Genomic DNA, 22,744 nt, shown 5'->3' with positions numbered 1-22,744 from the left:
CGGGCGGTACCGACAGCGGCGGGCGGAGCCTTAGCACCGAGGCCCGGGCCCTGCGCCGGCCCCGACTCGCAGCGACCCCCTCAGCCCCCCCGGACCTCGCACTCTGACCCCCTTTCCCCTCAGTGCCCGCAACCCCGAAGCCTTTTCCGGCATCGCGAGACCATCGGGGCCCTCGCTCCTCCCCGGGCCCCGCTCCGGGAGTCCGGGCCCTGCACCGGGACCCGGAACCCGGCAGCCGGACCCCGAACCGGACCGGACTCGGACCCCGCTCCCCGCTGTGGGGGATCCCGCCGAGTGCCCCTTTCGCCCCCCCCCGGTGCCGGTGAGGCCATGCGCGGCGGCGGGACGCGGTCCTGGTCCCGGTCCCGGGGCGGACGAGGGGCTAGGTGAGAGCCCGACACCGGCATCAGCGGGACTGTGCCAGCACCGAGCGGATAGGTGAGCTGAGACACGGGCACGGGGGGGCAATGGTGGCCAGGGCATAAAGCGCCGGGGCCGGGGTCACCAGGGCCGGGGACACGGGAAAGCCGGCCACAGCGTGTCCTCAGAAGGTGGTCGTGCCCCAGATCCCCTGGTGCGGGCCACCCTACTCCTTCCCGCTGCCCCGGGACTCCCCTATGGCCGTGCGTGATCCGGCTGGGGCCGCCGGCTGCCGGTGCCCCACTTGGGGCTGTCCCCATAGGGTCACCGGGGTGCCCATGTCCCCCCGTGTGGGCCCGTGGGGTGCGGGTGGCACTGTGTGCATGACACCCCTGGGTGGCAGGTCGTGTCCGTGCGGGGTGTGTGTCACCGCGGGGCTAGCGGGGTACGGTGTCACCACGGCTTGTGTCACAGCGGGGCTGTCATACTGCCTGTGTCCCCATGAGGGTGTCCGTGTCCCTGCGGGGTCGTGGGGTCCCCGTGTGACACATGTACAGGAACATGAGGGACGTGTGTCCTCGCACCGGTCGCCGGGACCCTTGCCAGGGCCTGTCTGTCCCCACGGGTGTCTGTGTCCCTCGGGGTGCGTGGGGGACCCGGCTGCCCTGCCCCGGCCCGTGGGTCCCCCCGTGACCCTCGGTCCCCGGCTGTTTACGCCGCCCGGGCTATTTTCGGTCAGCCCGGCCGCACGGGTATTTTTGGCCGCCCGGTGCGGCGCACGTGGGGGCAGGGCCGTGTCGGCGTCACCGGCCGGGACACCCGATCCCGGGGGACACGGTGGCTCTGTCCCCAACGAGGAGTTGCACAAGGCCGGGGGTCAGCGCGGGGGAACGGCGTCTCCGGTGGCACCGAGGTCTCGCCCGGCCGCGGCCGCGTTCCTCCTGCTGAATCACCGCCCCGGGGCTCTGGGACTCCTTCGTGCCCGCGGCCCCGCCGTACCGGCCCCGGTGCGGTGAGTCAGGCCCCGGCAGCGCCCGCGGTGGGGAGGGGCCGGACGGCATCACCTGGCCGGGCACTGGCACCGGGCACGGGAGGGGACACGGGTGACGGCTGCGGGAGCACCGGCTGGCCACGGTAAGGGGAGGGCACCGAGGATGGGAGGGGGGATCCTATCCTGCCCGGAGGGTCCAGGAGTCCCATCCTGGGCTGGGGCCGGGGGTGCTGCCCTTCCGCAGGAGGAGTGGGGGTTCCGTCCTGCCCCAAGGAGTTGGGGGTTCCAAACTGCCCCAAGGGAATTGGGGTCCTGTCCTACCCTATGGGGCTGAGGGTCCCATCTTTACCTGGGGGGTGCGAGTCCCATCCTGTCACACGGGGAGAAGGGTCCTGTCCTGCCCTGAGACTCCAGCGGTCCTGTCCTGTCCCAAGGTGCCAGGGGTACTGTCTTTCCCTGGGGAGGTAGGAGACCTGTCCTGCCTAAGGGGATGAGGGTCTTGTCTTTCCCTCCCCAAGGGGCTGAGAGTCCCATCCTGCCCTAAGGGTCCAGGGCTCCTGTCTTTTCTCAGGTAGGGGTGGTCTCCCATTCTGCCCCAAGGGAACTGGGGTCCTGTACTTCCCTAACGGGCTGGGAGTCCCATCCTTCTCCAAGGGAATTGCCCCTGGGAATGTGTTTTCCCAGGGAGCTGGAACTTCTGTTCCAGAGGTTTGGGCTTCTTCTTACCCCAAGGCCCAGGGGTCTTGTCCCTCCCCAGAGGGCTTGTGATCCTTTCCTCCCTGGACTCGAAGGTCCCTAGGGCATTAAGAGGCCACTGGGGCTCAGGAGCTGGCCCTAAGCTTGATCCTGCATCGTGGCTGCTGCCCTGGCTCTGGGCTGCTCACTGCCCCATGGCACCGGCCCCAGGGTGGGCTCTGTGGGGAGAGGGTCTGTAGGGATGGGGTCCACGGGGACGGGGCTCCATGAAGATGGAGGTCTGTGGGGAGGGATCTTCATGGGGATGAAGATCTGTGGGGAGGGGTCTCCATGGTGATGGGGGTCCATGGGGAGGACTGTCTGTGAGGATGGGGGTGCACTCCACCCGGATGGGGGGGGTATGGCAGCATGACTTGAGGGTGCATGTGGGGTGAAAGGGGGGTCTCTGTGAGGCTGCACAGGGGCTCACCGTGGGCAGCTCTGTCCCGGTGCCAGGGGGGGCAGGTTCTGGCACTGGCAGTGCCCCAGCCGGTGGGACGGGCCAGGTGGCGTTGCCCTGCCCGGGGCCGTGTCCGTGACCTCGGTGCAGGAGGCCAGCTCAGGCCACCCGAATTCGGGGCACGTAAGTGGCTCAGCGTGACCTCGCCGGCATTTCCGGCTGCCGGCCTCGGGGCAGACAGCTCACCCCGGCTCGCCCTGCACCCCACGGCGGGGCTCTGGCTGCCCCACGGCCCATGAGGCTCCCTGCAGCCGGATGGGGGTCCCAGGGCCGCGGCAGCGGGTGCCGATGGGTGTCCTTGGCAGGCGTCACGGCAGGCGATGGCGGAGCAGGGGGAATACCACCGGCTGGAGGACTTGGAGGAGGACTCGCCCCCGGGCGAGGAGGAGCTGCTGGTGCACGTCACCGAGGGGCTGCAAGGTAGCGGTGGGCCGGGCTCTGCCCCACAGCCCTCTGGCTGGTCACAGCGTGGGGAGTGTGCGTCCCAGGCTGGGGTGCCCCATGGTGCCGTGGCGCTGGCTCAGCCCCCACTGTTTTTTTCTCCCTGACAGACTCCTGGCACCACATCAAGAACCTGGATAATTTCTTCACCAAGATATCCTTGCAGGGCCCCTGACTGGCTGCGGCCCAGCACTTCCCACGCCGGTGCCGCGGTGGGGGTTGGGGGGACCCCGGTGCTGGGGAAGGGGTGCGGGGGGGTCCAGCAACCCAGGCACATGCTCCTTAACGCAGCCCCAACATCTACCACTTCCACCAGAAGAATGGCTTCGCCTGCATGATGCTGTCCGATGTCTTTGAGCTGGTGTAAGTGCCCGTAGGACCCCTACCCGCGGTGCTGTACGGTGCCGTGCTGTGGGGCGAGGGGCTGTGCTGACCCCTTGCCACCCCCAGGCAGTTCCTGTTCGTGGTCACCTTCTCCACCTTCCTGCTGTGCTGTGTGGAGTATGATGTTCTCTTCGCCAACCGGCCTCTCAACCACACTGGTGGGACAGCCCCTGACCGCAGCAAGGTGACGCTGCCCGACGCCATCCTGCCTGCCCCACAGTGCGCCCAGAGGTGAGGAGTGGGGCCGGTGCAGCCACACAGGGCTCCCAGCACTGCCACATCCCTGGCTGACACATGTTCCTTGCCAGGATCAGGGCCAGCGGCTGGATCATCTTCCTGCTGGTGATGGCAGCTGCGTTCTGGCTGTACCGGCTGGTAAAGGTGCTGTGCAGCCTCCTGAGCTACTGGGAGATCCGCACGTTCTACATCAAAGCCCTCAACATCCCCTCGGTGAGCTGTGAGGGTGGTGGGTTTGTGCCATGCCAAACCGTGCTGGTGCCAATCGGTGTGTCCTTGGTGCAGGAGGGGCTGTGCAACTACAGCTGGCAGGAGGTGCAGGCACGGCTGATCTCGCTGCAGCGCCAGCAGCAGATGTGTGTGCACAAGCGGGAGCTGACGGAGCTGGACATCTACCACCGCATCCTGCGCTTCAAGAACTACACCGTGGCCATGGTCAACAAGTCGCTGCTGCCCGTCCGCTTCCACCTGCCGCTGCTGGGCCCCATCGTCTTCCTCACCCAGGGCCTCAAGTACAACCTGGAGCTGCTCCTCTTCTGGGGCCCTGGCTCCCTCTTCCAGAACAAGTGGAGCCTGCGACCACAGTGCAAGCGTGCGGGTGCGCGCCGGGAGCTGGCCCAGCGCCTGGCACGCACCATGGTGCTGGTGGGGCTGGCCAACCTGCTGCTCTGCCCCTGCGTGCTCGTCTGGCAGCTCCTCTACGCCTTCTTCAGCTATGCCGAGGTCATCAAGCGGGAGCCAGGCAGCCTGGGCGCCCGCCGCTGGTCCCTTTACGGCCGGCACTACCTGCGGCACTTCAACGAGCTCAACCACGAGCTGCAGGCACGGCTGAGCCGCGGCTACAAGCCAGCCACCAAGTACATGAACTCCTTCACCAGCCCGCTGCTCACCGTGCTGGCCAAGAACGTCGGCTTCTTTGCCGGCTCCATCCTGGCCGTGCTCATTGTGCTGACCGTCTACGATGAGGACGTGCTCACGGTGCAGCACATCCTTACTGCCATTACACTGCTGGGGCTTGTGGTCACGGTGGCCAGGTAAGTGTGCTGGGCTGTGCCGTGCGGTGACGGCGGGCACAGTGGGCTGTGGAGTGGTTGAGTGGGAGGTGGGACGCCTGCCCCCTGCCCACAGGTCCTTCATCCCTGACGAGCACACAGTGTGGTGTCCGGAGCAGCTCCTGCAGCGTGTCCTGGCCCACATCCACTACATGCCTGACCACTGGCAGGGCAATGCCAGCCGGTCGGAGACACGCAGCGAGATGGCACAGCTCTTCCAGTACAAGGCGGTGAGCGCGGGCATGGCTGGGTGGTGGGACCGCCCCTTGACCCCCCCTGACACCCTTGTTGCCTGCAGGTCTTCATTCTGGAGGAGCTGCTGAGCCCCATCCTCACCCCGCTCATCCTTATCTTTGCCCTGCCCTCCCGCGCCCTGGACATCGTCGACTTCTTCCGCAACTTCACGGTGGAGGTGGTTGGGGTTGGTGACATCTGCTCCTTCGCCCAGCTTGACATCCGCAATCATGGCAATCCCCAGGTGGGGTGTCCTGGGGCTGGGATCCCCCAGGGTGTGCTGTGCTGTGGGATTGGGGGATCCGGCCATAGTGACCCCACTCACCCCCTGCCCCGCAGTGGCTGTCGGCTGGGCAGACAGAGGCCTCCGTGTACCAGCAAGCGGAGAACGGAAAGACGGAGCTGTCGCTGATGCACTTCGCCATCACCAACCCGCGCTGGCAGCCACCACCGCAGAGCGAGCTGTTCCTCAGCCAGCTGAAGGAGAAGGTGCAGCAGGACGCAGCCGCCGCACCGCCTGCCCAGCGCATTCTGGCCGAAGGGCCGCTGGGCGCATCCCTCCTCTCCGAGGACTCGGCAGCAGCAGTGAGTGGGACAGGCACACGGGGTTGCAGAGGGATCCGGGGGTCTCTAGCAGGCACTACCCTTGACGCCTGTCTCCTCCTCAGCCGGATGGTTTGCTGGCCAGTGTCCTGGCCCGGCCCATCTTCTCTGCCAGCGGGCTGGTGTCCTGGGACCGGCGCTTCACCCAGCCCTGCAGCACCGCCAGCGCCGCCGCCAGCGTCCTGGCATCCCTGGCGTCCTCCCTGCCTGGGCCGGCGCGTGGCCCCGCCACCGACAGCCCTGGCTGCCACAGTGACCGCCGGCTCCCTGAGGAGAGGTCCTGGTGATGGGGGGCTCGGGGGGCTCTGCACCCCCTTGGTGGTGCTGGGGGTGATGGAGGGGGTTTGGGATGGGGTGTCATGGCAGGGCCTCATGTGCTCTCTGGCTCTGCCCACAGCCCGTTCCTGAGCGAGTCGCGGCTGCGCAGCCTGAGCCGCTCGGCGCTGATCACCGAAGTGGCCTCGGCCGAGATGAGCCTCCACGCCATCTACCTGCATGAGGTGCAGCCCCCAGCAGCCGCCTGCCCGCATCCCTGCCCTCATCCCTGTCTGCATTGTTGGGTGTGCCTGCACCCATCCGGGTGCTCTGCCCTTGCCTCCTGCCCACCACCCCCATGGGTCTTGCCTGGTCCTGGTATTAGTCCCCAGTCCCTTGTCCCTGATCCCATGACACCACAAGGAGGCAGCTTCCCACGATGGAGGGCTCTGACCACCTCTATGGGGTCTTTGACTGCCTCTGTGGGGGCTCTGACCACCATGACAGGGGGCCCTGCTGTGATGGGGGGATCTGACCACCATGATGGGGCCTCTGACCTCCTCTCCCACCCTTCCAGCTTCACCAGCAGCAGCAGCAGGGTCCTGGGCCCCAGGCTGTAGGGGTGTGGATGGCTACGGGGGCACCCAAGCCGCCCTTCATGACTGCAGGTGAGCACCTCACTGAGGGGTCCAGGGGACTGGGGATGTGTGCTGACCCCTGTCCCCCTTGGGCCTGAGCCCCAAGACGGGGCAGCTGTAGGGTCCTGAGGGCTGGGACCCAAGGCAGGGGCGGCTCTGACCTCCCTGTGCCCTAGGCTCGGCTGCCAGGGCCTCGCAGGCTCAACACCGGGAGATGCCACTGGGCGGCTGGGCTGAGGAAGAGGAGGAAGAGGAGGAGGAGGAAGAGCAGATGACGACTTAGCTGGCCTCAGCTTCGGTGAGTGAGGGCATGGCACGGCCAGGGAGGGTCGTGATCACCCTTGTGTGCCAGCATCCCCGGTGCTGTGGTCACTGCTGATGGCTCATTTCCCCTGCAGGGTCCTGGGCGTGCTGAGAGCTCTCGGTGCTGCCGGGCACGGTGCCGGGAGAGTTGCCGGGAGGTGCTGGCTGACAGCAGAGAACTCGCCGCTGCCCACCCTGCTGCCTGGGGGCCGGTGTGCAGGGGGTCCGGCCAGCCCTGACCGGGCACAGAGCCTTGCTGGTGGCCCTGCCATGGCACAGGGGCCAGGGGTGCTGCCGGGGCAGCCAGCCCCTGAGGTGCTATATTTATGGGGGGTCACAGGGGGCCTGGGCTGCCCCTTGCTGGGGCTGGTGCCATCCCCAGTCCTGCTGCCTGCCCAGGCTGCTGCTTCCCACAGTGTCCTGCTCTGGACACATCAACCTGCCATGGGCAATAAAGGTTTACAGAGGGGCTGTGCCAGTGGTGACTGCACCAGGAGCCAGTGGAAGTCTGGGGCAACACCAGATGTGGGGCTGCACAAGGGGATGCCCTGCCATGGGCAAGGCCGTGGTGTTTGGGGCATGATACTGGGACGCATGGCAGATAGCGGTGTGGGTACCAGGGTAGTGTTGCTCGGCTGCAGCCATGCAGGTCACAGCCATAGGGACAAAACCTACAAACCCAACCACTGTTTCCCACTACTCCAAGTCTGCCCCATCCATGGCCAAGCAGTGCTGGGTGATCCCACCACAGTGGGGCCGCAGAGCATGGTGCACCCGTGTCCACCCCACTGGTGATGCTCAGTGCTGGCAGTGCCACCCAGCACACTGGGAGAGGTGACGCACGGGCACGGAGTTATCAAAACTAAACCTTTACTGGGAAGCAGCGCTGCCTGCAGCGGGACGGGGGGACCGTCCGCAGGGCCCCCCCTGCCCCAGCACACTCAGGAGGCAGGGCCCGGCTGCCGGCGCTCCTGCATGGAGAAGGACTGGCTGCGGATGCGGAAGGCCACCTCCTGCGTGCGGAAGGTGAGGCCGAAGATGTCCTCGTGGTAGCGGTTCTTGTCCTGTGGGAGCAGGCGTCAGGGTGGTGTGCCAGGGCGTGGTGCCGGCACTGGTGCGCCATGTGTCCCCAGCCCTTACCCGCAGCTCACTGATGAAGTCCCCCGCCTGCCCCAGCGTCATGCCGGCTTGCTGCACCAGGATGTGCTGCACCGTCTGCAGCACCTCAGTGGCCATCGTCACGTCCCCGCACACATACATGTGCCCGGCGCTCTGGCACAGCACCCTGTGCACCTCCGCGGCCAGCTGCGTCCGCAGCACGTCCTGCACGTAGGTCTGGGGACACCGCAGTGGGGTGGCCACTGACACCAGCACACGGCCACATGTTCCTATCCACACCCTGTCCCTATCCTCATTCTGTCCTGTCCTCGTTTCTGCCCCATCCTCATCAGTGTCCCCAGTCCACCCTTGCCTCCATCCCTGTGGAGGCATCCTTCATTCCTCCATCCTTGTATCCTTCACTCCATCCCTGTCCCCTCTGCCTCTGTGTCCATCCTTGTCCTCGTCATACCCCTTGTCCCCATCATACCCCTTGTCCCCATTGCACCCCTGCCCTCAGCTCCATCCTTGTCCCAGTCTCCATTCTTGTCCCCATCCCATCCCCATCTCTGTCCCACCTTGGGGGTCCCTGGCTCGCGGGAGAAGGCGGTGAGGACCTGGCTGAGGGCCCCCCGCTCCTGTGCCTCCTGCATCTCCTGCCGGTAGATGTGGTCCAGTGCAGAGGATCGGCAGCCGAACACCAGCACCATGCTGCCCAGGGGACCGCCTGCAGGGGGGCAGTGGCTGGGACATGTCCCTGTGGCCCCATACCCTTGTTCTCATACCCTGCATCGCTGCTCTGCCATGTTCTGCAGCTTCTCAACCATTTCCCTGTGTTCCCATGCTGCCCTGTCCCCATGTTCCCTCATCCCCATGTCTCCATGCCCCCATACTGTGCATAATTGTGCCACCACACTGTACTTGTGTCCCCATGTCCCCAGCCTTCATCCCTTTCCCCATGTCCCAAACCCTACGCCCCGCATCCCATAATCACCATGCCCTGCATCCCCATGCCCCCAGTCCCCATGCCATATCCCTCCATCCCTCTGCCTTGTTCTGCATCCCAGTGCCATCGTGTCCTTGCGTCCCCATGCCCCTGGCCTCCATTCCCTTCCCCATGCCTCCAGCCTTCACCCGCGCTCCATGTGCCCCTTGTCCCTCCCGTCCCCATCCCTGACCTTCTGTCTGCAGGTGGTGCAGCCGCTGCTGCCAGAAGCTGCGGAAGGGCGCGATGCCTGTGCCGGGTCCCACCAGGATGCAGGGGGCCTCGGGGGTGGGCGGCAGCCGGAAGGAGGGGGCCCTGCGGACATTGGGTCACAGGGGAGTGGGGGGAACCCGGGGCAGCTCCCGGGGAGGGGTGGAGCGGGGTGCAGGGCATGTCAGGAGATGTCCTGCAGGGGGAACCGCTGGGACATGCTGGGAGGGGAGGGAGACAGGCAGGGGACAGGCAGGGATTTCCCTTACCCTCGGATGAAGGCAGGCACGGTGTCCCCGGGCTGCAGCCGCGCCAGCCATGTGGAGCAGACACCGTAGTGCAGGGGGCCCTGTCCATCTGTGGGGATCCAAGGGGCTGGAGGGGCTGCGGCAGGCAGCAACCTCCAGCAGGGAGCCCCCCAGCAGGCAGACCCTCCCCCTCCCCAGCAGGTCTTGGGACACTGCCATCCCCACGCAGTCTGGAGTACAGGGGACATGGAGCTTGGGATGGTGAACTGGGCACGGAAGGACGTCCCTGGAGGCTCTATCACATCCAAGGGCAGCGCTCAGCGCTGTGTGATGGGGCTGAGTGGGAACCCGGGAGGGCCTGGAGATGCCCTGGTGATTCTGAAGGTGTCTGGGGAACACTGGAGGTGCCTTGGGGACCCTGGACATGCTCTAGGGACCTGGGAATGCCTGAGGGACCTGAACGTGCCCTGGGGAACCTGGAGATGCCTGAGGAGCCCTTGAGGTTCCCTGGGAACCTGGAGATGCCCTGGGGACCATGCAGCACAAGGATGCTGGCAGCAGGCATTGCCGTGCCCATGGCAAGGCAGAAGGCAGCAGCCCCCAGCACTCATCCCCCTCCCCGTCCCCACTCACCCTCGCTGTGGTAGGTGACAACAGCCACGGTGAGGTGGATCTCCCCAGGGCTGAGGCCAGGTGCGGAGCTGATGGAGTAGTAGCGGGGCTGGAGCAGGGGGAGCTGGGTGAGGAGCAGGGAGGCCGGCAGCGCAACAGAGGGGAACTCCTCCAGCACCTCCAGCAGTGTGGGGCATCGGAACCATTTCCAGTCCTCATACAGCCGAGCGTCCTGCAAAGAACTCAGCTGTGCCATGGCCACCACACCAGCAGCCCCAGCTGCTGTCCCAGCCAGCGAGCAGACCAGCATCCCAGCATCCCAGTATCCAGAAGGGAGGGGCCCAGCATCTCAATATCACAGTATTCAGCCAGGGAAGGAGCCAGACAGCATTCAAATATCCCCATCAGGGAGAAACCCAGCATCCCAGTATCCCAGCCAGGAGGAGCCCAGCATCCCAGTATCCTGATCAGGGAGGGGGCAGCATCCCAATATCCCAGCTCCGGAGGGCCCCAGCACCCCAGTCAGCAGGGACCAAGACCCCCAGCGCCCCCAGCCCTCACCTGGCCAAGCTGCTGCAGGCGCTGCTGGTCGCCGGGCTCCCGTGCCAGAGAGGCCAAGAGCTGCAGGAACTGGGGGCTCGGAGGGGCAGCCACGTCCAGGAAGAAGGTGAGTGCCTGCGCCAGGGTGCAGGGGGGCAGGCGGCTCTGCGGCACCCAGGGAGGGGGGCACCCACCTGCGGGATGGGCCGGGATGGCGTGAGCAAGCAATTGGGGTGGCATGGGGATGCTCAGCCCATTCCCCTTCCCTTTCCTTTTCTCCTTCGCTTTCCCTTTCCATTCGCCTTCTCTTTTACCAGCCCCTTTCCCTTTTCACAGCCTCTTCTTTCTCTCATTCTCCCTTCCCCATCTCCAGCTCCTGCTCCTTTCCCAGTCCCTTCCCCTTCTCTTTCCCTTTCCCGTTCCCCTTCCTCTTCCCTTTCCCTGTCGCCTCCTCTTCCCTATCCCTTTCCTTTTCCCAGTTACTGCTCCTTTCTCTTCCCAGGCCCTTCCCTTTCCCTTCCCCTTCCCCCTTTCTCTTTCCCTTTCCCTTTCTCTTTCCCTTTCCCTTTCCCTTTCCCCCTTTCTCTTTCCCTTTCCCCCTTTCTCTTTCCCTTTCCCACTTTCTCTTTCCCTTTCCCCAGCTCCTGTTCCTTCCTCTTCCCCTGCCCCAGCCTCTTCCCTTTCCCTTTCTCCTTCTGTGTTCCTTTCCTTGTACTCTTCCACTTCCCTTTTCCCCAGCCCCTTCCCCTTCACTTTTCCCAACCCCTTCCCCAGCCCCGTCCCTTTCCCCTTTCCCTTTTCCCTTCTCCTACCCTTTCCTTTTCCTTTTCCCTGGCCTCTTTCCCAGCCCCTTCCCTTTTCCCTTTCCCCTTCTTCCCTGCCCTCTTGACAGCCCCTTCCCTCTCCACTTCCCTTTCCCTTTCCCCATCCCCATCCCCATCCTGCTGCCCGGTCCCGTACCGCTGGGGTCCCCCTCCCGGCTCTCCACGCTCACGGGCTGCTCGGCTGGCGGGGGGTCCTGCACGCGCGCCAGCAGCCCCTGGACCAGCTCGTCCCGGTTGGCCGGGAACACGCCGAGGTGATCCCCGGGCTGGTACCGCAGCTCCGCCTGCCCCGACGAGCACAGCCGCACCAGCAGCGTGGCCCGGCTGCCGCGGGGGTCAGCGCGGAGGAACCCGGATGGGAGGTCCCAGGGATGGGGTGTCCCGGTCCCAGGGTTGGCGGTGTCAGGGGGATGGGGGATACCGGGGATGGGGAAAGCTGGGGATGGAGGGGCCCAGGGATAGGGGTGTCCCAGAGATGAAAGCATCTGGGGGTCCCAAGGGCATGGGAAAGCAGGAGGTCTTGGGGATCGGGGTGTCCAGAAACTGGGGGAGTCCTGGTCCCACGGATGGCGATGTCACAGGGATGGGGGGTCTCGGGGGTGCGAGGGAATACTGGGGGTCTCAGGGGCATGGGGGGGTTCCCAGGGGTGGATGGTCCCAGAGATGGGGGAGTCCTGAGGATGGGGGGATCCAGGTTGGGGGGGTCTCACCTGGACTCCTCGCTCTGCAGGTTCTCCACGGAAAGCACAGTGCAGGGGAACACCCGGCGCTTGTGCAGGTGGGACAGCCCTGGGAGGGTACGGGGGGGCTGAAGTTATAGGGGAGGGGCACAGGGGGGCTGGGAGGGACTGGGGGAGGGCTGGGGGTTGACGAGGTGTCCTGGGGGGGAGTTGTGGGGACTCACAGCAATGCTGGGAGGGGATGTAGGTGTGGGGATTTACAGGAAATCACAGGGGGCTGCAGAAGTAAGGGGGTGACAGGGGGACTGTAGGGGATCCCACGTTTGCACTGGTTGAGGGTGTCTCAAGGGGGCTTTGGGGTGTCCCCAGAGCTGTGGGGTGCAGGGGGATGTCCCGGGAGGGGGGCATGGGGAAGATGCTGGCTGCAGGTGGAGGGTGATGCAGAGGGTCTGGGGGTGCTGGGGGGTGTCGGGGCGGGTCGAGGTTCCCGGGGTGTGGTGGCACCTGCGAGGGTCTCGGTGGCCTGGGGCTGCACAACCAGCCGGTGCCTTTGGCGCTTCCAGCCCTGCGGGGGGGCGAAAAGTTCCTCGGCTCCCCCTGCCCCGTCCCCCACACAGAAGGTCTCGCAGGCGGCCTGGGGACACAGAGAGGGGCCCGGTGGGTGTCGGGGGGGGGTCAGTGGGTGCTCCTCCCTCCCCCCCCCCCCCGCGGTGCCCCCTCCTGACCTGGAAGACGAGGCGAGCCCACGTGCGGAAGGATTCCTCCTGGGCGCAGAGCTCATCGCCCTCCCCCATGGGCAGCACCCGCTCCCCCCCCAGCTCCTCCAGCCGCGTGTCCACAGCACGGGCGAAGGCGCAGAAGTGGGGGTACGCCCGCGAGCCCAGCCCGAACACCGAGAACCTGCCGGGGGCGGGGGGGGGGATGAGCGCAGGGACCCCAGACCCTGACCGGCCGGTTGAGGGGTGGAGAATGCGCTGGCCGGGGGGGGACACCCAGGGCTGGGGGAGATGGGGACACAGGGCTGGGGGGAACAGGGACTTACGGCAGGGGGTGTGGGGCACGCAGGGCTGAAGGGGGTGGGGACACCGGGCTGTGGGGATGGAGCACCCAGGGCTGGGGACACCGCGGGCTGTGGGGGAATGCTCAGGACTGTCAGTGGGGTGCACCCAGGGCGGTGTGTCAGGGTGGGGGCTGTGGGGATGGTCTGTGTCAGCAGGGGTTGGTCAGGGCCGTTACAAGGAGGGTCCAGAGTTGGGGCTGCTCCTGCCCCGTCCCACAGCCATGGGACAGACAGGGCTGGTGCTGCCGGGGCTGCTGGTGACAGGGCCGGTGCCCACCACAGACTCTGCCCCAACCCCACCAGCAGCTGGACCCCCAGCAGGGCATCCTGAGCCCCAGCAGGACGCTGAGCTCTGCCAGAGGACCCCATGCCCATGGCCATGGCTGTGGCCATGGCAGCGGTACCGCAGGGCGCCCAATGTGCCGGCACTGTCCGTGTTGCTCAGCTGCCGCCGCTTCTTCTTCCAAGAGGCGACGAGCTGGTCAGATTGTGAGACGCTGTTGAACCGCAGCTTGTAGCTCCTGTGTGGGATGGGAGGGTGAGTGCAGGGCGCTGGCAGGGGGACCCCCAGTCTCCCTGGGTGCTCACATGGGTGGCTCAGCCTGGGAGGTGCTGGTGTATGGCGAAGTCATCTCCATCAGTGCCTTGGAGAAGCTCTGTTGGGGGGCAGCGTGTCACAGGCACATCACTACCCCATCCCCATCACATCCCATCCCCATTCCCTTCCCATCCTCATGCCTGTCTCCATCCCCATGCCCATTGCTATCCCCATGCCCATCCCCATCCCATCATCATCTCCGTTCCCATCCCATCCCCATCTCCATCCCCATCCCCATTCAAGTTCCCATCCCAGCCACACTCCATCCCCATCCCTATCCTCATTGCACACCCATCCTTATTTCCATCCCCATACCATCCCATTTCCATCCTATTTCATCCTATTCCATCCCCATTCCCATCCCAGCCTTATCCCATCCACATCCCATTGCCATTCCCAGCCTATCCCCATCCTATCCCCATCCCATCTCCATTCCCATCCCATCCCCTTTCCCTCCTAGCACCCCCTCACCTCTGCACACTCAGGGGGGTCTCCATTGCCAAAGGTGCTGGTCACCACCAGCACCAGGGTCTCATGCTCCAGGGACACCACATCATACTCATCCATGCACAGCACCTGGGTGGGGAGCAGGATACAGGGTTGGGATGTGGGCATGGAGCTGCAATCAGCCCACTGCAGCCCAGGATGTTGTTCCCTCCGTTTCCTCCCGCCCACCTTGGGATCAAAGGCACGTCGGAAGAGCTGGCAGAGGTTCCAGGCGTAAGTCCGGGATTTGCCAGTCTCAGTGGCATAGAGGATGGTGGCCTTGACACGTCGCGCCATCATGTGTCCCATCAGCTTGGCCGAGATCTTCACTGCACTGCGGTGGGGAATGTGGGATCTTTCGGTCAGCATCCAGCCCCAGCTTGGGGCCCCATGCGCAGGGGTCCTCCACAAAGACCCCTCCAAAGGTGGTCACCTACTTGGCCACCTCCTTGAAAGTCTTTCTCCTGGTGACAGTGGTGCCTTTGGACACATAGACCTTCCACGCATCAGGCTGTGGGGCAGGCAGGGGGTCAGCCGTGGGGCTGTGGGGTTGTGGGGCTATGGAGATGGTGGGGCTGGGCTCACCTGGTAGCGGAAGGTTGGGCAGAGCTGGTAGTTGACCATCTCCTGGTGGAAGACTGGGGTGAGGCTGCCCGAGATGGGGGGCACGATCCAGACCCAGTCAGCCGGGCACCCCCCTCGCGTTCGCAGTTCATTCTCCATGTGCTTCACGAAGGACTCGGTGGCCGCGTGGTGGTCCACGATGGTCACCTTGGCCACCTACAGGTGGGCACAGAGAGCTGGGGGTGCTGGGAGCCCTGGCATGGTGGTGGTGCCGGTGTCCCCTTGGCATGGCGGTGCTGGTGTCCCACCTGGTAGCTGTGCAGCACAGCGATGTTCACCTCCACCGCTGCCTTGTCCTTCCACAGGGACGAGGTCGTCCGTGTGTCCAGCCCCATGCGCAGGGCTACCTCCTGCCAACGGCACAGCATGGCATGGTATGGCACAGGGGGCTCAGCCTGGCTGCCCTGGACACAGAGGGTCCCAATGGGGGTCCCAGGGCTCACCGGCAGCAGGTTGTAGCGGTGGCTGTCGCAGAGGTTCCTGGTGCCGATCTCACTGCTCATGTACCAGCCATTGAAGGGAGCTGCTGGGAATTCCAGCCCCCCGATCTCCAGCAGCATGTTGGACACGGCTGGCAGCGCATACCACCGCAGCCCCAGCTCCTCGAACCACGCCAGCCTGCACAGGTAATGAGGGGGGAATTCCAGCCAGAGACCTACACCCAACCCCATGAGCATCCCCAGTCTCCATCCCAGCCCCATTCCCATCGCCCCAGGGGCACCCAGCCCCACAGTCATGACGCATGGGGACTGGAAGGGTCCCATGGGGCCATGTGGGGCAGGCAGGACCTGGGGTGGGGGACACAGCCCCACTCACGTGGGGTGCTGGAGGGGCACCTCGAGGACCAGCTCTGGTGGGAGGGGGAAGAGCTCAGGGGACTCCTCAGGGCTCTGCAGCAGCAGCGGCAGCACATCGAAGCGGCCATCACCAGGGGTCCAGCCATGGTGAACACAGAGCTGGGGGTGGCAGCGTCAGATGGGGGTGACACCAGGGGGATCCAGGTGTCCGGGGGTGCTGAGGGGTCTCCCCACCTCGGTGATTTCCACATTGGCCGGGTCTCCCAGCACGGAGCCGTCGGGCTGCCGGTACCCAGCATAGCGGATGAGCTGCGTGTTCCAGATGCGGAAATCGCCCCGGCCCGGCGTCCGCTGAGGGAAGATGGTGATGGCAGACCTGGGGGCCAGGGTGAGATGTCACCAACTCCCCAGCGCCTGCGGGGACGGGTGGTCCTGCCCCGGGTGCGGGGTCCGGTGGCTGGGAAGAGCTCTCACCGGATGTTGCCGCGGTTGGTGGCGTACTGGATGTGGGTGCAGAGGAAGCTGAACATCTCCCCAACATTGGCACAGTCCCGGGCATCGAACACCTGTGGGATGGGGAGTCAGGGCAGTCCAGGGGATGTCGTGCAGCCAGCCCATGGAGCACCCACCCCAGGGTGACCCACGGCCATGGGGCAGGTGTGGGGCCGGGGTCCTCACCTGCAGCTTGTTCCACTGGATGCGCCCCACGCAGCGTGCGGCATTGCGCCAGGCCTGCTTGGCACCAAAGACGAGCTCCGGCTCCAGCAGCTGGTAGGTGCCGCTGGCCGCGATGGCGGCCTCCACCTCCCGCAGCCGCTGGGTGTGTGCTGGGGAGTTCTCCCTGCAGAGACCCCACGCCTCAGCCCCTGAGAGCTCCCCTGCACTGCTGTGGGGTGCCCCAAGAAGGGATGGGGATCGGGCTGCCCTGGGCCACAGCTGGGGCTATGGGGTTACACTAGGGCAGGGTTGGGGTTATGAGGTGTCCCAGGGCAGAGATGGGGGGTGCCCTGGGGCTATGCAGTTACACTGGGGCAAGGATGGAGATATGGGGTGTCCCAGGGCAAGAATGGGAATGGATGGTGCCCTGTGGCTATGGAGTTATATTGGGGCAGGGATGGGGATGTAGGGTGCTCTGGGGGGGAAGTGGGGATGAGGGTGCCCTGGGGCAGATCTGGGGGTATGGAGTTACACTGGGGCAGGGATGGAGACATGGGGTGTCCCAGGGCATGGATGGGAATGTGCGGTGCCCCAGGATGGAGGTGGGGATGGGGGATGCCCCGGTGCAATGCTGGCGCTATGGGATTACTTTGGGGCAGGGATGGGGATATGGAGTGTCCCAAGAGAGGGATGGGGGTGAGGCTGCCTTGAGGCAAGGATGGGGCTTTGGGGTGTCTGTTGGGCACGGCTGGGGTGTACCCTAGGACAGGGCTGGGGCTGTGGGGTGCTTTGGGGCAGCTCGGGGGCTGTGGGGTGCCCCCCTCCCCGCTCACCGCCGCAGTGACACGTAGTACTGCGTGATGAAGTCTCGGGCCAGCCCCAGCAGCTCCTCGGGGGGACGGGCACCCTCGGGGACCGGGGTCGGCAGTGGCCGCGGCAACACCAGCGAGCCCAGGCAGCGCTGCCCAGAGCAGGGCAGCTCCTGCGGAGGGGGGGTCATCAGAGGGCCCTGCCTGCACGGCCAGTCCGAGAACCCCCATCCCTGCAGCCTCATCCACGCGTCCTCCATCCTGTGCCCTCCAGTCCTGCACTCCAACCCTGCACCCCCCATCCTGCACCTCATCCCTGCAACCCCTTCCACATGTCTCTCATCCTGTACCCCCAGCCCTGCACTTCAATCCTCATGGTCCCCAGCCCCACACTCCCAGTCTTGCATCCCCCGTTCCCGTGCTCCATACATCCATGCTCCCAATTTCCATGTTCTCCATCCCCATGACCCCCATCCTTGTGCCCCTCAGCGCTCCCCATCCTGCACCCTCAACCCTGCACCCCCCATCCTGCAGCCCCATCGCCGTGGCCCCCCACCTGCAGTGCCTGGGCGCACAGCGTGTCGTAGCCGATGCTCCCCGTCTCCCAGTTCTTCAGCCGGGCAAAGCGGGGTGGCTCCGCAGGGCGGGTGGGCGCCAAGCTGGAAAGGGACAGCCCTGAGCCCAGCCCCGGCACAGGGACGGGGGGTCCCAGCCTGCCGCACGCGTGGAGCACTCCTGGAGGTCCCGGCGGGGGGGGAACGGAGCTGCACTTGCTCCAGCGGCTCCAGCAGTGGGACTCTCTCAGCACCCCGGGGTGCTGGGGACCACAACCCCCGGAGAGGGTATGGGGGGCAGTGAGGCGATGGGCTCGCAGGCTTAAGGGGGGGCTGAGCTGGAGGGGGTGCAAAGGATGTGGGGGGCGTGGGGCGTTCCTGGGCCTGGTGGGTGTGCGTGTGCGTGAGTGTGAACAATGGCTGTGAGTCAGAGCGGGCACCCGGCCACCGAGGGGGGGACCAACCTCCCATCCCTATTCCCGTCCCCTCCTGGCTGGGGTGTCCCCATGCATCCTGGCACTGCTCCACCTCCCACCCCACGCCACCCCACGCCACCCCACACGCTCCCACCCCTTATAGCCATCCCCATGTGTCCCATCCGCCCCAGCACATCCTGGTGTCCCAGTGTGTCTCACGGGCTGCTAGGGGGCTGAGGGCATGGCAGTGGGGCTGCCAGGAACACACCGTGGGGCAGGGGATAGTGGAGTGATGCCATGGAGCACCACAGCAGGCAGTACAGGTCTCTGCTGCACCATGTCCTGCCCCGATGAGCCGCACATGCCACTCCAATGGGGACAAATCTCCAGGGGAACACGTCCCCAGTGGGCTCCGGCCATGTGGAGACGTCTCCACGAGTGGGTCCAGGCAGGAGGTGACCAAGCAAGGGGTCCCCACCGAGGCACAGTGGCCGGTAGCTTCGGTGCGCGCTGTGGTGGGTGCCAGCAGCGCTTCCGCCACCATCCACCATCCAACCCCGGCACCGTCCCCGCGCACCCACCTGCCCCGCTCGGTGCCGACGCTCTCCTCGGGCACCGCGCTGATCTGTCGGGAGCAGAGGCCGAGGCCACAGGACCGCGCGGCGCCGGGCAGCACGGCCGGCAGGTTGCCCATCGTGCCGCCACTGAGCCGCCGGTGCCGGGAGCGGCCGCTTCCTCCGGCTGTGGTGGGAAGTGGTGACCTCGGTCGCCCGCGCCTCCGCCCCGCGCACAATGGGCGCCCCACCACCGCCACCACACAGCTTGGGACGCACCGGGGACCCTGCCGTGGGGAGGGAGAAATGGGGGCTTCGGCCGCGCTGCGACCTCCCTGTGCTCCAGCATGAGGCCAGGGGGATGCAGAGACAGCGGTGGCGGGGGGTGGCATGCACAGGACCCCCAGCATGGCCATAGGGTCCTGGCACAGCCGTGGTACCACCAGTGTGGTCACAGGACCCCCAGCACGGCTACAGTGCCTTGGCATGGCCATGGGCCCCCCTGCATGGTCACAAAGCCCCTGGCACAGCTACAGACCCCCAGCATGGCCCCAGACCCCCAGCACAGTCACAAGGTCCCTGGCATGGCCATGGATCCGCAGCATAGCTATGGGACCCCTGGCACAGCCATGGCCTCCCAAGTGCGGTTACAGAACCCCCAGCACACCCACGGACCTCCAGTATGGCCACAGAACCCTCAGAATGGTCACAGGACCCTCCTACCTCTCCCAGCGCTGCCCCTTAGGGGGCCATGAGGCATGAGCCCCACTTTTGAACTAGGAGGTTGGATGCTCCATGGGGGTCCCAGGCCCCCTTCCCGGACCCCACCCGCGGGCTGTGGGGCGGACGTCTGAATCTAGACCCCGAGTTTCCCGGCCCCCACTGCATGGGGCGGCTGCTCTCCACCCAGTTCCTGCCTTTGCTGTGCCAGGCACTCCCCGGGGACCCCCAGCCGGGCACCCCCGGGGGGCTGCACCCCTGAGCACTCCAGGGGGGAGACCCTGGGGAGAAGGGGCAGGATGAGCGGGGTCACCCTGGCTATCGGCTGGGCTGGGGTCCCACGGCGACCCTGCAGGATGGGACGAGGGTCCCGAGGGAGGTGAGATGGGGAATCCGGGTGCCGGGGGGGGATGCTCGGGGGGAAGAGGGAGAGTGGGTGCTGCCCTGGGGAAGTGCGGGGTCCCCGGGGCCCTGGAGGGAGGGGTCCGGCCGTTCGCCGTTGGGAATGGGGGGGCACAGCCGACGGAAACCGCGCCCGACCCCGGCTGCCGGCGGTTCCTTCCTGCTCCGGGGGGAGCGGGGCGGGGGGGCGATGGGGAGGGGGTGACGGGCACCTCGGGGATGAGGGGCGCAGAGCAGGGGAGGACCCTAGAGACCCCGGGTTGGGGGGATCAGAGGCAAGGACGGGCGGGGAGCGGGTGAGAGGGTCCGGCCCCACAACCTCTCCATGGGTCCTCATCCAGCCCCACGACCAGGTCCCGGGTCCCAGCCCGGGGTTCCCAGATTGGCCCCCACCCCAACCGGGGTATTCCTCCCCCCCAGCCGGGGAGCGTGCCCCCCATAATGACCGCCGGGGGCGGGACAGGACTGTCCGTCACTGCAAAGCGCCCATCCGATTGGCTGGCCTTCTTGGGGGGCGGGGCCTCGGGCGGGAGGGACTCAAGGTTTGTCCTGCCCCACGACTCGGCCCCTCCCGACAGCCCCCCCCTGCTCCACAGCCCCCCCGCCCCACGGCCCGGCCCCTGCCCGGCCCCACGAGTGTCCCCGGCGGGCAGCCGAGGGACACTCAAGGCTCGGCTGAACGGGGATGGGATGGGCTGGGATAGGCTGGGCTGGAGGGGACGAGCTGGGCTGGGCTGGGCTGGGCCGCTCTGGGCCGGGCCGGGCGGTGCCGCGGTCGCAGCCCCGCAGCGGGACCGGGCCGAATCCAGAGACTGTTTTTTCAGCACCTGGGACAGAGCCCGGCTGGGCGGTGGGACCGGGACAGGGAGGGGGTTGGAATTGGAACTGGAACTGGAACTGGGACTGAAGTGGGACTGGAACTGGAACTAGGAATGGTCTGGGACTGGGACCAGAGCTGGAACTAGGACTGGAATTAGGTCTGGGAATAGGATTGCAAACGGGACTAGGACCAGCATCAAGACTAGCATCATGGTTGGGACTGGGATTTGACTGGGACTAGGACTTGACTGGACTGGCACTAGAATTTAGACTGAAACTGGGATTGAGACTGGGATTGATTCTGGAACTGGACTAGGTCCTGTATGGGAACGGGGACTGGGACCAGCCTCATGGTTGGTAGTGGAATTGGACTGAGACTGGGACTGGGACTGGGACTGGATGGGGATTAGGACTGGGACGAAGACTGAACTGGAACTGTATTGAGACTCCAAGTGGGACTGAGACTGGATTGGGATGGACTGGGACTGGCACTGGGCTGGATTGGCACAGTGAGCAGGACTGGGAAAGAGACTGGATTGGGAATGGGATTGGGATTGGGACTCAGCACTGGGACCAGGACCAGGACAAGGTCTGGGTCCAGAATTGTAACTGGAACTGGGACAGAGACTGAAACTGTGACTGAGACTAGGACTAAACTGGACTGACACAGGGAGTTGGAAAGGAACAGGGACCGGGCTGTATTGAATTGGACTGGGACAGGGACTGAACTGGTATTAGAGGGGGGACTGGAACCACTACGAAGACCAGCATGATGATTGGGACTGGGACTGGACTGAGACTATGACTGCGACTGGATTGGGATTAAATTGAGATGGGACTAAACTGGGACAGAGACTGTGTCTGGTCTGGGACTGGAACTGCACTGGGACTGGACTGGGACTGGGCTGGGATCATAACCATCATTGAGACCTGCACCGTGACTGGGACCAGGAATGGACTGAGACTGGGCCTGAAACTAGAACTGGGACTGGACTGGGACTGAGCTGGGACTGGGACTGGAATTGGGTCTGGGACTAAGATTTGGACTGGGACCAGCACTGAGACCAGCATCATGCTTGGGACTAGGATTGAACTGAAACTGAGACTGGGACTAAAACTGAGATTGGTCTGGAAGTGATTCTGGGACCAGATTGGATATCAACTAGACTGGTACTGGAATTCCACTTGTACGGGAACAGGGATGGGTACTTGGACTGGGAGCAGCATCATTGTTGGTAGCAGGATTGGACTGAGACTGAGACCAGGACCAGGACTGGAACTAGGACTAGACTGGGACTGAACTGGGACCAGGACTAGAACTCTACTGGGGCTGGGACAGAGACTGGGACTGGGCTGGATCTGGAAGTGAGTTGGATTGGACTGGTCTGGGTTTGGGACAGGAACTGTACTGGGAATGGGACAGAACTGGGACTGGGACCAGCACCTCAACCAGCACCATGATTTGAACCAGCACTGGGACTGGAACCGAGTCCCAGTACTGGGACTGGGATCATGACTGAGACCAGCACTGAGACTGGGTCCAGGACTGGGACTGAAATTGGGACCAGCACCAGAACTGGAATACAACAGTAGGAGTGGAACTGTGAATGGGACTCAGCACTGGAACTGGGACCAGCACTGGGACTGGGATCAGGAATGAGCCATACTGGAACCACACTGGAAGCTCTGGGACAGGTTCCAGCCATGAAGCAGGATGGGGTGCTACAGGGTGGCTGCTGCTGCTGCTGGGGTGAGGGGAGAGATGGGGCAGAAGGGGGAGTGAGGGGTCCCTTGTGGGCAGTGGGGCTGGGGAATCCCCAGTGGGGAGCACCCAGCACAGGGACACAGACCTGTGCTCCATGGGCCCTGCCACAGCTGGACCCCCCAGGCCCCAGGGAGACCCTGACTCCAACAGTCCAGCTGTGCCCTGACCCTGTGTGACCCTACATGACCCCAGTGACCTGGCTGGCACTTGAGCTTGGAGCCTCTGTCCACTCCGGCAGCTGTCCTGGTGTTCCAGCATCCCAACATCCCAGTGTCCTGGTCTCCCAGCATTCTGGTGCCCCAGCATCCTGATACTGCAGCATCCTGGGATCCCAGTGTCCCGCCATCCTAATGTCACAGCATTCTAGAGTCCTTGGCATCCCAGAGACCCCACATCATGGCATCCCAGTGTTGCGGTGTCCCAGTGCCCTGGAGCCCCAGCACCCCAATATCCTAGCGCCCATGCATCCTGGTGTCCCAGTATCTTTTTATTGCAGCATCTTGGGATCCCAGTGTCCCACCATCCTGGTGTTACAGCATCATGGTGTCTTGGTCATCTGAATATTCTGGAGTCTCAGCATCTTAGCATCCTTG

The 22,744-nt window shown here is 65.3% G+C and overlaps 2 protein-coding genes across 3 annotated transcripts; one reads left to right on the top strand and one right to left on the bottom strand.

Moving 5' to 3' along the window:
* Nucleotides 1–34: 34 nt before the first annotated feature.
* Nucleotides 35–7,156, top strand: ATG9B (autophagy related 9B). Of its 2 annotated transcripts, XM_080639646.1 has the most exons (15): nucleotides 35–438; nucleotides 2,852–2,966; nucleotides 3,098–3,143; nucleotides 3,288–3,350; nucleotides 3,438–3,602; nucleotides 3,680–3,821; nucleotides 3,894–4,642; nucleotides 4,737–4,890; nucleotides 4,959–5,138; nucleotides 5,234–5,479; nucleotides 5,563–5,774; nucleotides 5,895–5,997; nucleotides 6,330–6,420; nucleotides 6,567–6,688; nucleotides 6,789–7,156. In XM_080639646.1, the coding sequence occupies exons 2-14, from the start codon at nucleotides 2,867–2,869 to the stop codon at nucleotides 6,671–6,673; spliced, it is 2,358 nt and encodes a 785-aa protein (XP_080495772.1). In that variant the 5' UTR covers nucleotides 35–438; nucleotides 2,852–2,866; the 3' UTR covers nucleotides 6,674–6,688; nucleotides 6,789–7,156. The 2 variants fall into 2 exon arrangements, with proteins under 2 accessions (XP_080495772.1, XP_080495773.1); XM_080639647.1 differs by lacking the exon at nucleotides 2,852–2,966.
* Nucleotides 7,157–7,634: 478 nt separating this feature from the next.
* NOS3 (nitric oxide synthase 3) lies at nucleotides 7,635–18,585 on the bottom strand (the record flags this gene model as incomplete). The annotated part of the gene is made up of 26 exons (XM_080609656.1): nucleotides 7,635–7,757; nucleotides 7,834–8,028; nucleotides 8,370–8,518; nucleotides 8,970–9,091; nucleotides 9,256–9,343; nucleotides 9,868–10,078; nucleotides 10,408–10,580; nucleotides 11,347–11,534; nucleotides 11,921–11,999; nucleotides 12,395–12,524; nucleotides 12,616–12,790; nucleotides 13,355–13,471; nucleotides 13,539–13,606; nucleotides 14,020–14,124; nucleotides 14,224–14,368; nucleotides 14,472–14,545; nucleotides 14,620–14,814; nucleotides 14,907–15,008; nucleotides 15,102–15,276; nucleotides 15,475–15,614; nucleotides 15,690–15,831; nucleotides 15,930–16,021; nucleotides 16,134–16,296; nucleotides 16,946–17,094; nucleotides 17,478–17,580; nucleotides 18,473–18,585. 26 exons carry the CDS (start codon nucleotides 18,583–18,585, stop codon nucleotides 7,635–7,637), a joined length of 3,516 nt encoding a protein of 1,171 aa, XP_080465782.1.
* Nucleotides 18,586–22,744: the final 4,159 nt, after the last annotated feature.

The sequence above is a fragment of the Psittacula echo genome (genome assembly GCF_963264785.1).
Source record: "Psittacula echo genome assembly, chromosome: 2".
NCBI lineage: Eukaryota > Metazoa > Chordata > Aves > Psittaciformes > Psittacidae > Psittacula > Psittacula echo.
Note: the sequence above shows the minus strand (reverse complement) of the source record. Positions and strands in the feature narration are given on the sequence as shown.